The sequence below is a fragment of the Staurois parvus genome, unplaced genomic scaffold (genome assembly GCF_062004578.1).
Source record: "Staurois parvus isolate SC_StPar_1 unplaced genomic scaffold, SC_StPar_1.0 ptg000154l, whole genome shotgun sequence".
NCBI classification, from domain to species: domain Eukaryota; kingdom Metazoa; phylum Chordata; class Amphibia; order Anura; family Ranidae; genus Staurois; species Staurois parvus.
The window spans coordinates 19,464,000-19,479,117 of NW_028317950.1; the positions used below are offsets into that span (position 1 = coordinate 19,464,000).

The window sequence follows — 15,118 nt, forward strand, 5'->3', positions numbered from 1 at the left end:
TGGGTAATCACAGAAGGGTATCTGTAAGTAGCCGGAATAGCCGTTCACATCCTTGCTTCGACCTGCAGGGGTCAAAACACTTTTGGGATAACAAAACCGGATCCTCCATGCATATGATTCCTCTGTCACAGGATACCTCTCCCTGCAACGATCTCCCTCTCAGGGATGTGTGTATTGGTGGCTATATCCTCTCCAGGTATACGGGTAGGGTGTAAGCCAAAAATCGTCCAGGGATTCAGCAATGTCCTCATCCGAGCCGATTCTTCAATCTGATCCCTGAAGGGGTCTTTTTGGGCTGGCTGCACCCTGAGGCAAACTAGACTTAAACATGCCAAGGTGAGTACTGAATGCAGAATCCAGTGCCCAATGCAAACAGTACACATTGCCCCTCCAGAAACCAGTTGTAAACAGGAAGGTTTACCTTCCAACATGACAATGACCCAAAACACACAACAAAAATGACCACACAATGGTTGAAGGACAAAAAGGTGAATGTCCTTGGTTGGCCTAATCAGAGCCCAGACTTAAACCCTATTGAAAATCTGTGGAATGGCTTGGAAGACTGCATTCCACAAATGGTCACCATCAAATTTAACTGAACTTGAGAAGTTCTGCAAAGAAGAATGGGCAAATATTGCAAAGGTTAGATGTGCAAAGTTAGTAGAGATATTCCAACAGACTAAAGGCCAGAATTAAAGTAAAAGGTTGTTCAACAAAACATTGACACAAGGGGGTGATCCTTTTTCCAACTCTGATTCTGTTTTTGAATATTTAAAAATAAAATTCGGAAATGATGAGGGTCTTGTGGCAAAGGTAATATACAGTGATTTTTTTTTTTTTCACTGACTCGGCTTTAGGTTTATGTGCATGCAGTTACAATACGTACATTACAGGATAGGACTTACCATGGAGCTTAACATCACCAGCTGACAAAACCTCAAATCCCTGATGCCCAACCAATGGCGGGTTGCATGCTGAGTGACAGAGGCTCAGGTTGGCCTTAGTGCTGGAACCGCTGGATGTCAATAAGTTGATCAGCTTCTGCTCTTGCAACAAAACACTCCACAGGGAGTCTAAGTAAACATATTGCGGAAAAACGCTTCTGTATTGAGTTTACATAGGAAGGGACCAGGGCTGGATGTGGCATTAGTTGTCACTATGAGAGGGGTGCCAGTGGTGGCTGTCACTGTGACAGGAGCTCTGATAGGTGGGTGAGCTATGGCTTGATTTGTGCAATGTTTGACGATACTGCAGGACTGTCTATATGCTACATGTGCTGTGAGACAGTGTGTGGCTGCTGCTATCCTCTCCAACATGATCGTTTCTCTCCTGCTGGCCCGGAACAATGCTATTCAACCAATTTATGCAGTCTGCATAGTCAATCATACACCATCATCATGCAGAGCACATCCCACAGTGGAGGAAGAGATATTGTTAAATAGTGCTGCTCTGGCTAGTGAGAGGAGAGTTCATGTCAGAAAGTTAAGGCCCACAGAACATCAATACTTGACCCTGCCTGGCAGACAAAAAATGGTCCCTAAATCCCCCAAATAACGCTCAAATAATTTTCACCCAGACTGCTGCAAAATATTAGGATTGCTATTAAAAGGAGAATTTTTTTTTTGTTTTAAATCATACATACCTCCATGCTGCAGCATCGGTTTAACATGACCACTGATTGCTCAGTTGTAGGTATCCCAGAGCAGAAAGTGATGATTGTCTCTGTTAACAGGCAAAGAAGTAAACGTGTCCTAAAGATCAGACATGACATTAACACAATGTACCGCAAAACATGGCATGTTCTTTGTGGTGTTCTGCAGTGCAGATGTGTTAATGGCTACTGTAACATGCAATTACTGTTAATGCAAGGCATAAACGTGAAATCTGTAATAATGTTTTGCACAAACATTTTTCCTTTGTGTATTGCAATGAAATGTACTTACACATTGTGAAAATTAAGCTATTGTATGGCCCTCCAGACAGATTGGTGCTGCACTTCAAGCCCCCATATGACCACCACAGCCTCATAGCATAACCACAGACCAGGAGCCCTTTACAACACTGTAATTCACCCAATTTTACGAGCGGTTTATCCTTGTAAGTTTGTAAATGTTATTACAACCTCCCTTATAAAATTTTCCTTTGAAGAAAACATCTGCTTGTTGTAGGGCACACAGAGATTTGGGCCATTTTCTAAGAAGTGCAATATGGTAGTGTTAAGTGCATTATGAGAACTAAAACTGGTTGGCTGACCAAGAACCAGTACTCCTGGTATGTAATAAAAAGCCAGGTCTGTGATAGAATGTATTGAATCCATAAGATCTAAATCACAGCCAAGTGACAAACAAGCTGAAAAGGAGAACAGAAATGGCCTCCATAATATCTCTCATTCAGGTTTCTTTAACCACTTCCAGTCCGGACACTTTTACCCCCTTCCTGCCCAGGTCAATTTTGAGCTTTCAACGCTGTCACACTTTGAATGACAATTGCGCTGCAATGCAACTCTGTACCCATATGAATATTTTTGCATTTTTTTGAGAAAGATAAAACTTTATTTTGGTGGTATTTATTCACCACTGGGATTTTTTTTTTTTTGCTATATAAATTAAAAAGTCAAAATTTTTTTTTTAAAAAAGTGTTTTTCTTATAACATTTTTCAAATAAATAATCTTTCTTCATAATTTTTGGCCAAAATGTATTCAGCTATCTTTTTAGTAAAAAAAAAATAACCCAAATTATTTTATAACCAAAATTATAATTTTTCAAAAATTGTTTTTACATTTTTATTTTATTTTTTTATATTTGTTTTTTTTTTTTGTTAAAACATACTGTCACCCTAGCAGTACAGTGTCACCATAGTGACACTGTACTACTTGTGGGGGGTGATGAATATTTTTTTTTTACACTGATTGCTTTTATACCCTTAAAGGCTGTAAAAGCAATAATTTCTCTTTCTCTCTGGCTGCATTCTTGCAGCCATTGAGAAATACTGTGAGAGCTGTGATTGGTCACAGCTTGTCACATGGTACAAGGCTGTTGTGAATAGCCTTGTACCATGTGACCTCTGTGATCGTTCACAGATTTCACACGTAGTAAGCAATGATGTCAGAAATGACATCTTGTTACTATTCATGTGATCGCTGATTGGCCAATCAGTGATCACATGATCAGGACCTCACACAGAGGTCCCATATAGCGATCGGTGCCGCAACGCATGGGCTAAAATGGCGGGCACCGTTTATGAACGGCAACCTGCCCCTGCACTGCACTAGAAAATACTTCTGATGCTCCATGCATTAACCATTTCCCGTCCGGCCCATGTATATAAACGGACGGACGGGAAGTGGTTAATGCATGGAGCATCAGAGGTATTTTACACTATTCCGAACACACTGGACCCAGGTTAGCATTGTTGCTTTACTGAGCTAGGGGTTTGCTTTTCAACAGGGACTCTATCCTTGCTGAAGTCCCTACAGCCTGAAGGTCACAGAGGTTCCTCCTGCAGCTCTGGTTATCTTTGGATTTGTCATGAATGAGTATATGACTAGTAGTGACAGCAAAACACAAGCCCTGATGTAAATAGATTTATAGATTATGATGTATTGAATATCATTCAGATCACATAAATATGAGAAATAGTTGTCAATAAAGTGATGCACGACTGAATGCTGAATTTGATTTTCATGGTTTTATTGGTTGTTCATACATCCGATATGTTGCAGGAAGAGAGGTGGAGCCTCTGCCTTGCTCCTCCCCTGGGTGTCAAACTAAAAGGTATTATTACAGGGAAGGTGAAAGAGGAATCTACGCACAACTAAAAACGATAGTCTTTTTTGTTCTTACATATCCATCTGCATCTAGACTCCTGCAAAGCTTTGGTACCTGCACGTTACTGGAGACCATAGTAAACAAGACGTTCTCTTATAATACTGAGTATTTCTGCCTCAGGCACAGCCCTGCTTCTTAATTCCTGAGAAAAGTAAAGTGACTTAACCAGAGACCCATTTGCCGCCAGAGCGACCACTGTTGAGGCCTTCAGCCTACCCACGAGGACAAGATACGAATCACCCACAATATAACTTACTCAAAAGTAAACAAGGGTTTACAAAAATAATAACAAGAAGCCCTTTACCAATCAACTGGGTCAAGGCTTAGACCAGCCCTTAAAACTAGGATCGCAGCAAAAGCTCCCTTTTGTATTCAAGACAGTTCCTCATCAGCTCACAGCAAAGTGTAGCATCCTTTAGATAATCCAAACCTCTCCCCTGCTCACAGTGGTCTTTACAGCTCCTGCAAGATGCCAGTTTTTTTTGGAAATCCATCCTCTAGAGTAGTACTTGAGTCTTCTACATCCCGTATTGAGTCGTTAGCTGACTTGACAGAGAAGATCTCTGTTAAGGTTCCAAAAGTTGTTGAGATTAAGAGCGTATGTTAATTATTTTTGGGTTGAAGAACTAAGCACATCCTAGAACTCCCAATAACAAAAGGAAAAATAACTGGGTAGACCATGGCGGCTGAGAGACAATGCAGGAGGGAAGAGGGTACGGGATGACACACGGCAGGGAGTGTGGCGAAAAAATACCCGGAGGAACAGCAGCAGATCGGCACAGAGTGTCCGCACGGCAACGGGAAAGATTATATGGGTACTGCAGGTGCCACATGCTGGCACAGCCTAATATCCACGTTTTTACTTGTCCTCCAACTGCGGGCACAAAGAGCAGTCCTTCAGGCCTCTGCCTGGCCTAAGTCTGTTTCCAGCTGTAGGATCAACACTCTTCTGGTTGAAGATGGAACTCCAAGCATTCACCCGAGAACAAGGCTGAGTCTACGAGACTGTACATTAACTGCATACAAAAAAAAAAAAATAGGTTTACTGTATGGAAACAATCACATTCCTTGACATATAGATCATAAAAGAATATTTAAGAACAAGCAATCAAAAAAATATATTTTTGTACTCACTGTAGAATCCTTTTATTGGTGACAATTGAGAAATTTAGATACTGTTGGGTTGCCTACTGGGTTAACTGGACACAGTGGCATACACAATTCTAGGTCAGCCACAGGATAACACCTCCTCTACCCAGCATACCTCAATATGTAGCAAGCAGTAACATGAGCATGAACATAAACACAGAGGGTAGGACCTGTGTCCCTCAATGGCAAAAGCAGCACAACGGAGGGGTGGACAACACAGCAACAATCGCTACCAGGCCCCAGAGAGAACTGAGGACTTGCAGGAGCTATCTGAAAGATCAAACTCTAATCTGAACCAGATGAGGCCTAACCTAGAAGGGGAACCAAACCTGAACTAGTGAGAAGGTGATCAGCCAAACCCATTGAAAAGACCCACAACATGACCTGCTCCACAAAAAAAATGTTGAAACCTCTAAAAAGCATAGGGCCCAGGAAGGAACCTAGAATCAATCAGTTGAAAAAGACCATATGGTCTACATGGAAAGGCCCAAGGTCTTTGCACTCCTGACGTATTGGGATCACAGTGACAGAACTCAGTAACTAAAGAGGCTGTCTAGCCTGCCAAGCAAACTTGGTAGGTGAGACCTACCAGGTACAGCACTGTATCAGGAAAGCGCCACAGCCCACAAGAGGTGTGAAGTGGCCTTGAGTGCCCCACAGATTTAATCTCATAAAGCCAATATGATTGAAGGGATAGGGTGCATGGGAAGCACCCCCACAAGGGTAGGCAGAAATGAAAGTGAGAATTTTGCCTCAAAGTGCTGCAACAGAATCACCAGGTGGAACTGAGCATGAAGCGAATGCATCCTCCCTAGCAAACAAAGTGCAGCAGGGATACACTAGAAGGATTCCGCTAAGAAACCACTCTGCCTAAATTTGACCTCAAGACAAAGAAAGCTCCTGATCCCCCAGATCCAGTACAGTGTCAACTGCCGTGGAGCTAAAGACAAAAATCATAGAAGTATCACTGAGAGTTTTTAACTGATTTAAGTGTTTGTAAACCCTTACATATACCCAATGAAGTGATACACAGAGATAAAACAAATCCACCTGCATACAGTAAGTTGTATTTGTTTATCTGCAGTGTTCTCTTTTCTAGAGCCATTGAAAGTGCTTAATTTTTACAACTTGTCTGAGCTTCCAGAAAGCAGGGGGTGGGGAGCTGTAATTACACTAGTAAGCCTAGTGAGAGCTGATTGGAAGGAAGGGACACCCTCACTTCATACAGCACACAAGAACAGTGCTGAGGCTGTCAATCTGCTGGAGTTCCCTCTTCTTCACCCTTTTATCTTGGTGTCAGGAAATTTTATCAGAAGTGACCCATGCAGATAGCAGAGAAATGAAGCAGATAGAAATGACACTTAGTGTTCTGGATTTAGACAAGTACACACTATAGAGGGATATGCTTTGTTCATATTTCATATCTGAGGGTTACACTTTAAGGACAGAACTAGGTAAGGAATCCAAAGAACCCTTTTTAACAGGCAGCATATCTGCCAAGGACATGTCCAGATGGTCAGCTCCCATGAAGTTTTCAAGACGTATGCGCTCCCTGCCAGAAGGTACCTGCAGTAGGAAACTAGTGTGTTCAGGGAGACAGACAGAGGGCCCTCCAGCGATGATATCTGCCCTCCATGCAGGATCTAAGGGGCAACCTCTTCTCTCAATGCAGAGAACCAGTTGAGAAGAACAAGTTCCCATGGCATTGTCCTTAAAATAAACAGTATAAGCATAGCTCTGTGCATGTTATCCCCATAACAGGAAGGACTGCCACTCCTTCTGCGAAGGCACATCAACACCTAGATGGTGTCCAGTGGAGAAAGAACCAGGAAACCTGACCATGAAGGGATCCCCAACGTTGAAGTGAAGGAACCACTTGTTCTGAAGAGACAGACACCAGCCCCAAGGATGGTGGTTCTCCATTGTACAATGGGAGAGGAAACTCTCCACCACTATGCTTGGCTGCCGGGAACAGGAGATGCAACTTTATTATGATTTGCTTAAGTTCTAGCTTACACAAGGCTATGGACTCTTCTCGTGTGAGAGATGGGCCCTTGGTATCCTTCACTGGGTCCTTTGTGTTGGGCCCAGTGCTGTCACATGGACTCAGTCACATGCTCCCCCATGCTGATGAATATGTGTTAAGGGTGGAGATCATGGGCAAAATAGAGGTTTGCTTGAAGTTCTATCATCTTACCTGGGTCTGGGACTGCCCTGTGCTTGTTCTCTGGCTCCAGACTAATCTCTTTCAGTGCAAAGATGGAAGTAGCTGTAAAAGAAAAAAAATTTTAAATTACCAACCATTAAGAGGGCTTTGCCAGAAATGTGCAAGTTATCACTACGTCTTTATAGCCAGCAAAGCATCAAAGGGAAAATATATTTCTATGTACATACTTAGGACAGCAAGAACAATATAATAGCTTCTGGGTATGGAGGAACATGTGATACTTCTCCTACCCCCCCACAATGCAGTGCTCGGTACCTGAGTGGCCAATCACCAGGCTAAAGTGCTGTTGTGTACATTTAGGTATATGTTTTAACATGCCAAGCATACCTGCACTACTGCAGAATCTTGGGTCATTTCCTTGGATTAGGGCAGCTAGTGAGTTGATTCTTAGGTCATGTGTTATACCGCCCCTACTTTCAGGTGATTGGACATGCACAGCGTGTTACTATGGTAACATTGCACTACTCTGATGAAAGTTTTTTTTTAATAATAAAATATAAAAAATAATGTAAAAAAAATTAAAAAGTGAGAATTTTTTAATTTTTAAAAATTTATTAGGGTTTTTGTTTAATTACTTGCCGCCCGCCCGCAATGTGTGGGAAAGATGCGGCTCTGAGCAAAGCGGCGTACCCTTATATCGCTTTCTATTTCCGGATGTCAGTCCAGGGAGAGATGAGAGAACACCACACTGTGAGTGAAAGCACTGCATTTTACACACACACGTTAGATTTGCGTGTTTAACACTTTGATCGCCCCTATTAACCCTTTGACCACTAGCAACATCAGATAGCATCAGGGTCAGTCAGCACCCTTCCCCATTCAGGGTCAGCTAGCGTTAGATTGCCTGCACACTTTCGAACTCACGTTATAGGTCGCTGATCACTGTCATTACTAGTACAGTGCTTGTACGAATCAATATATTGATCACAAACAGAACTATACTAGTGCCTCCTTAGTATGGTGTCCCCAAAAATGCAGTATTAGCAGAATCAGCCCCGTTCGCTGTCAGCACTAGCGTTTAGCCCCTCTGCTTTTTTTCACAGATGATTTGTATCGATCGATTGTGAGTGAAAGCAATTTATACACACAATACATTGCCGCTCACCCAAATTCAGGAAGATTCTTACATAAAAAATATGGATTTGGCTCAACACCTCAACCCGAAAAAGATTTTCCTAACTCGTGTCAAAAAATGAAAAATTATGGAAAAAATGTTTTGTACCGACATATATCATTGGCTTACAAATATCTTACAAATATCTTTTATTGATTAAAAAACAGACACAGTTAACATAATAATACACCCATTAAAAAACTGTCAAAGGTCACGTCTAAATATCAATTGGATATCTTCAATCCAAGTAGTAATTTATGTAATTGTACTTTATACTTGACCAATTGAATGCCAATCCATAGTTTTTATGTAAGAATCTTCCTGAATTTGGACTTATTGCACAGGTGTCCCAAAACTTTTGGCAATATAGTGTATGTGTAGCCAAGAACCAGCGTATAAAGGTACAGGAAAACCCCATCTTACCTTATACACCTCACTTGTATTGTCCATGGTTCAGGCTTTGCCTGTCACAATGTGCATACCCCCAAATGGGGTCTTCAGGGTCTGTGTACCATAGAATGTGGCCCACAGTTCTGGACCTTTATAGCACTCTGCGGCTAACTCATTAGTTGCACCACATACCAAAGTGAGCACCGAGCACACGACACAGTGTCCAAAGCAGTCATTACAAGCCTGTCGTGCTGTTGCAAGGCCTGAGTTTGGTCCCCAAGGTGTACATGGAGGGAAACAGATTCAGAAACTGCTAGTGAGCCAGAAGGCGAAAAGCAGTCAGATCTGAACAGATGTGCCAGCCAAAGAAAGAGCGAAGACTGGTGAAAAATTACAAAAAAAAAATATTTTCCAACAGGAGAAGGAGTCCTTCACCTAAGGACACTAGCAAAAAATGGAGCTATACAGAGTACAGGGGGGGGGGAGCTGTTGCCAGTGTCCAATCACCCAAAGATATAAGGAAGAAAAATAGGGGGAAGGGCCACCCTAAGTGTACTATGTTAAAATGCAAAATGTGGAAATGTACCGCTCATCACTGTTCTGGGCCCAGGACGGTGATGAGCGGCCAATTTCCACATTTTACATGATGAGCGAATTTTTATCTTCTATCTTGTGAGTGCTTTTATTTTGTGCTTAATAAATGGTATATTGAAATATTATACTTAGGTGGCGCTTCCCCCTATGTTTCCTCCATTTATTTTGATATACAGAGCCAGCAAACTCTGAGGACAGCTGCCACCGGTGGAATCGGTTCCTTTTATGGATTTTGACAAACTTTTATGTATTTCCATGGACAATAAAAAAGGAAGTTGAGCAGTCTTATACGTGCACCAGACACCTTTTTCCTGTTCATCCTATTGAAACAGAGCAGCATATAACCCATAATCTAAGAATCAACACCTGTGTCCTGTTGTGTACATTTAAATACTTTATTATTATTTGGATACTTTAGGGAAATATTGAAGCCTTTATCCGGTTCATATTGCCATACCGAATTCCTCTCTGCAATGCCCAGGTGCAGAGCAGTCTCCAAAGTTCCAAGTGCCAAAACTGCTTACTTTCCACTGCTGATTACTTAGAATGTGTGAAAAACGTAGATTGGACAACTATCAGCAGGATGGAAGAGGAATTATATATAAGGAAGAGAGCCCTTACTGTCTGGCAGTTTGTGAATACGTTCGCCCAGTTCCTGGAAGTATGAATGCTTCATGGCTTCATCCGCAGAGATCCTTCTCCTTCCCTCCAACTGTAACAGAAATATTGAAGCCATAACTCACATACAGTGCTAAACAGATCTGCATTCTACTTCCTTTGGCTAAAGAGAATCTGCCATGTTAACATTTAGGACCAATTCAGTTTTGTGCACTATGCATTTTTGATAGCCCGTTAATTTCAATGGACTGTTAAATGTGTGGGAATAGCACAAAAAGCACATTTGCATTATTGTTACATCAAATCAATTTGATCAAATTGCAGGTTTTGTCAGCAGTAATTGCACCTGTGTTTGCTAGATGCCAGGGGCTGCCATTAACATTTAGTGGCACAACGTGTGTCTGCAATAGGCAGTGTGATTCACTGCTATGTGGAAAATGCAGCACAAGTGTTGTGAACCAGCCATGAAAGAACCCAACATTCCCACCCCTTCCCTTCTACATACTTCTCCTCCACAATGCACAGTATCTCCCGGTTGCTTCCCCACATGCTCCCATATAGAGTATGTGCAAACGGCTTCAAGAAGAGCAGAGGCAGCCCATTACCAGGAGAGGCAGGACATTAAACTTCAAAGCTACATAGTAAAGCTGTCTGCTGCATCTTAGCTCCCTTACGATTATTCAGGAATTAATTTTTTCAAAAGCCATAAAAAAGTTTTTCCATTTAACCACTTCAAGTCCGGACACTTTCGCCCCCTTCCTGTCCAGACCAATTTTCAGCTTTCAGTGCTATCACGCTCTGAATGACAATTGCGCGGTCATGCAACACTTTACCCATATGAATTTTGTAGCATTTTTTTGAGACAGATAAAATTTTATTTTGGTGGTATTTATTCACCACTAGAATTTTTATTTTTTTGCTATAGAAATGAAAAAATCCAAACATTTTGAAAAAAAGTGTTTTTCTTAAAAACAAATTTGCAAATAAATAATCTTTCTTCATAGATATTCGCCAAAAATGTATTCAGCTATCTTTTTAGAAAAAAAAAACCTAAATTAGTTTATAACCAAAACTTATAATTTTTAAAACATTTTTTACATAATTATTTATGTGTTTTTAACATACTGGCACACTAGCAGTACAGGGTCACCATCGTGACACTATACTACTTGTGGGGGGTGATGAAAATTTTTTTTTTTTTTTTACACTGATTGCTTTTACACCCACAAAGGCTGTAAACGCAATCATTGCTCCTCTCTGGTTGGATTAATTAATCAAAATAGAAAAGTATGCTCCCCGAGGTCAAATGCGCCCCCCTTGACGGAGCGGGGCGCGCCCCACTATTTGAGAAGCACTGCCCTAGAGCAAGCAACTTCTTGCAGCCATTGAGAAATACTGTGAGAGCTGTGATTGGTCACAGCTTGTCACATGGTACAAGGCTGTTGTGAATAGCCTTGTACCATGTGACCTCGGTGATCATTCACAGATTTCACTAGTAGTAAGTAATGATGTCAGCAAGTGACATCTTGCTTACTACTATTCATGTGATCACTGATTGGGACCTCGAATGAATGGCCACCTGCTCATGCACTGCTCCTGTCCGGTCCATGTACATAAATGACTGGACGGGAGCAGTGCAGGAACAGGTGGCCGTTTATAAACGTAAAGTGGTTAAGCTAACGTAATGGCTTGAAATCTGTGTTTATATAGAGCTGCTACATGCCAGCTTTGTGGAAATGCTCTCCATCACACAACAGTAAGAACACATGGGGGAGATTTACTAAAACTGGTGCAGCTGTGCATAGTAACCAATCAGCTTCCAACTTCAGCTTGTTCAATTAAATTTTGACAATAAAACCTGGAAGCTGATTGGTTACTATGCACTTCTGTCCCAGGTTCTGTGTGCACCAATTTTAGTAAATCTCCCCCTATGTGTCTATTTAACCTGTTGGCGCTGGCGTTGGTTCAACTAAGCATGAGCAGCAGAATGCAGTTAATGGTTATTTACAATGGTGTATTCATTGTTCAAATAATTATTACCACTCACAGTCAGTACCTTTCCCTCCCTATTACTGACCTGTAAGAGCTTAGAGAGAAGATTTGCCCCATCTGAATCCAGCCTATGGAGACAACAGGAAAGTGTATTTAGATGGCAGTAAGCGTCACATGGAATATTGAGAAAAAGTAGATCTTTATGGCCCATACCTGGGAGCGTGCTTCTGGATAGGATCTGGAAAATATTTGGGATAATTGTAGGATTTAAATTCTTCATTAGATAGGATACCAGGCCACGTTTCTTCAGTGGGTGTCCCTGAAAAGAACAGAGGACTGCTTGTTAAATGAAAGCAATTATCTGAATAGTCAAGATATATCAAATTTGAAATATACATATCCCAGAGTTTATTATATTTGCATGTCCTAACTGTGTTATTAAGCATAGAATTCTAAACACGTTACAGCTATTAATGCTATTCTAATCTTTAAACGTTTGTTCCCAAGAGTACACTCTCACTATACGGCGGCAGTAACATGTAACATACATACTCCGTTTACTTAGCCGACCTGGAAGGTGAGGATTCACTATCTAACAGAGTACATCTCAAAATAGTAATTATGCCTAAGCAGTGGCCTGAAAAATTTCATTTTTTGTTTTGGATTTTGCCTAAAAAAATAGCAGTGAACATCCTAATATGTAACTCTGACTAGGCACCTGTATTCTGAAACCTCATTGCTGTGTGAGGACATCTGAGGCACTGCCATCTCACTGCTAATCTCATCAGGTTTGGAGTGAGATTGGGTAAGGCTATGACTACTACTGCTGCTCACTGTTTTCCTGAGGGTTTGATAGGGAGAAAGCTGTATCTGAGGGCCTGCAAGGCAAGCAATGCCCTGCTTCTGCTTCATTCTTTATAATTGAGCTTCCTCCACCTATCCTCATAAGTATGGAGAAATCAGAAGGGTAAAAGAGTGTTTCTGAATGACTAAGGTAGGTTAGTCAGGGATATTCAATTTAAACCTTTAACCCTGCTGCGGGCAAGCAGCAGGGCTCACCTGTCAGGTGGAAGCAGTGCTGCCGCCACTTGGTTCCACACAGCCCACTCCGCCTATCTCTGTCTTGCCTGCTATGTCTCCTGGGGTTCTGCTTGCCCATCTGCAGCTCTGGAACCAGTTCAACGGGTGTCATGTAGAGGGGATGGAGGAGAGCAGACATGTCTTCTCGCTTCCTCTTCTTGTCTTGACCCGGAAGTGGCGTTTTGACGTCACTTCCAGGTCCTCGTGGACAGATTTCCTGGCCATTTAGGTAGGAAAAAAATGTACTGCAGTGTGATGTGTACTGCATTACATCCAGTGGAGTACAGGGGAGACCCTGGATGTCTTAATAAAGAGAACCTGTCACCAAAAATCATCACATAGGGGACTTTTTGTCCCCTTTGTGACTTAGAAAAAAAAATCTTTATTTTTTACTTGTAAAAAAATGAGAGTTACACCCAAGCACATTTCCCCCCCCCCCAAAAAAATATTTTTGAGGCCCCCCACCCCCACACATATGCACATACAACCGTAAAAGCATATGCCGAGGCACCTATGCATGAAAACATTGATTGCAAAGCACATGTTGCATATTGCCAGAGTGATAATTCTAGCACCAGACCTCCTCTGTAACACTAAACTGATGACCTATAAGGGGCTTTAAAAGCATCACTTATAGAATGGTTTACTGCCATTTTACAACGCATGCAAATTTAAGGTTTGACATATTGGATATCTATTTACTCGGTGCAACCTCATCTTTTATATTTTACCAAAAAAAAAAAAGAATAATTTATTGCTGTTTTGTGCCCTAAAATTAAGTGTATTATTTACTGAAATTTTGTGTTTCCTAGAACTTTGTGGTAATATCTTGTGACATAAATTGGAATTACCAATACTTTATTCTCTAGGGTCTTTGCTTTCAGAAAATATATAATGTTTTGGGGGTTTTATGTAATCTTCAGGCCTAAAATGATTATTTTAAACATATGCAAAAAACGCAAAAAATGGCTCTGGCAGCGAAAGGGATAAAGTATAAGCCTGACACTCTCCTTTCCTGACGAGCAGCCAATCGGTGCTCATTGCACTGCCAGGTCTCTCCCCTCCTTGTTAGTCCCTGGGTGTGGTACTGGAGACAGGCAGGGAGGTGACAAGTAGATTGGGAACCCGATTTAGTCCCTGGACAAGTAGTTTTTCAAAAATTGTTACATCCGTTAGTGCAGACTGCTCTCTATAATCACTTATTTACCAAGTATCCTGAATATAAAGTGCAACTGTTCTTCCACAGTGGATCCTGGGAAAAGAGGTCGCCCGGTGACCATCTCATAAAAGATGCATCCGACGCCCCTAAAAAAAAAAGAGAGAGATGTTTGATATGCATAAAAATGTCAGTCCTCCAAAATGGATAGTGCAGTCATAAAAATACTCAGCAAACTGTCAGAGGTAAATACTTTGGTCAGAGCTGTGTGTTTTATTCAAAAGTGTCTTCAAAATCAGCATTTACACAGTTTTGATAACCCTTTTTTTACAGAAGTTTTGTTCCTATTGCCTTGTAATAGTACATTGTAAGAAATGCAAAGTATGGGAAGGGGGGACTTCAGGTTGATACTGTTGTAAATACTGAGAAACTGGTAACTGAAGCTGGGCAGAAGAACAGGATGGCATGTGTCTAGCCTCAGGATACATACTGCATGTTCATTCTGTGATTTTTCCACAATTTAAAGTGTATCTAAACCCCAAAACACAAATGTAATATATTGTAGCTTACCAGTCCTTAGATGTGGTTGCAGTTATTTCTTTTTCTGGCTTTTTACTACTTATTTTCACACAGGAATCTGTTAAACAATAGCATTCCTGTTCCTTTGTGGCTATGCTATTTTTTTTCCACTGTATTTATGGAAGGAGCCATGGTTGTTATACAAACATGTCTGCCTTTCACCATCTCTATTTCATGGTGGATTGACAGGATTAGTGGTTTACAAGGTAAAGTTGTCTGTGCTTTATTAAAGCTCACAGGAAGTGTCAATGTCATGTTTGACATGACTATCATATTGACTGTCATATGCCTTTAAGTGTTTTCTATATCTTGTCTCTGCTCCTCCTTTCCTTTGGTTTAGTTAATGCTGTAGATATCCCACCCCTTTTCCCAGTAAGGCATTGCAGCAAGC

The 15,118-nt window shown here is 41.3% G+C and overlaps 1 protein-coding gene across 3 annotated transcripts in view; it reads right to left on the bottom strand.

Moving 5' to 3' along the window:
• Positions 1 to 3,669: 3,669 nt before the first annotated feature.
• The window catches only part of CDK16 (cyclin dependent kinase 16), a 53,983-nt gene continuing 42,534 nt past the window's right edge, over positions 3,670 to 15,118 (bottom strand). For all 3 annotated transcript variants that reach the window (XM_089675174.1, XM_089675175.1, XM_089675173.1), the window contains 6 exons: positions 14,200 to 14,297; positions 12,126 to 12,231; positions 11,998 to 12,040; positions 9,924 to 10,014; positions 7,175 to 7,246; positions 3,670 to 4,844 (listed from right to left, as the gene is read on the bottom strand). In XM_089675174.1, the coding sequence (XP_089531300.1) occupies positions 4,804 to 4,844; positions 7,175 to 7,246; positions 9,924 to 10,014; positions 11,998 to 12,040; positions 12,126 to 12,231; positions 14,200 to 14,297 (451 nt within the window). In that variant the 3' untranslated portion in view covers positions 3,670 to 4,803. The remainder of the gene's footprint in view (positions 4,845 to 7,174; positions 7,247 to 9,923; positions 10,015 to 11,997; positions 12,041 to 12,125; positions 12,232 to 14,199; positions 14,298 to 15,118) is intronic.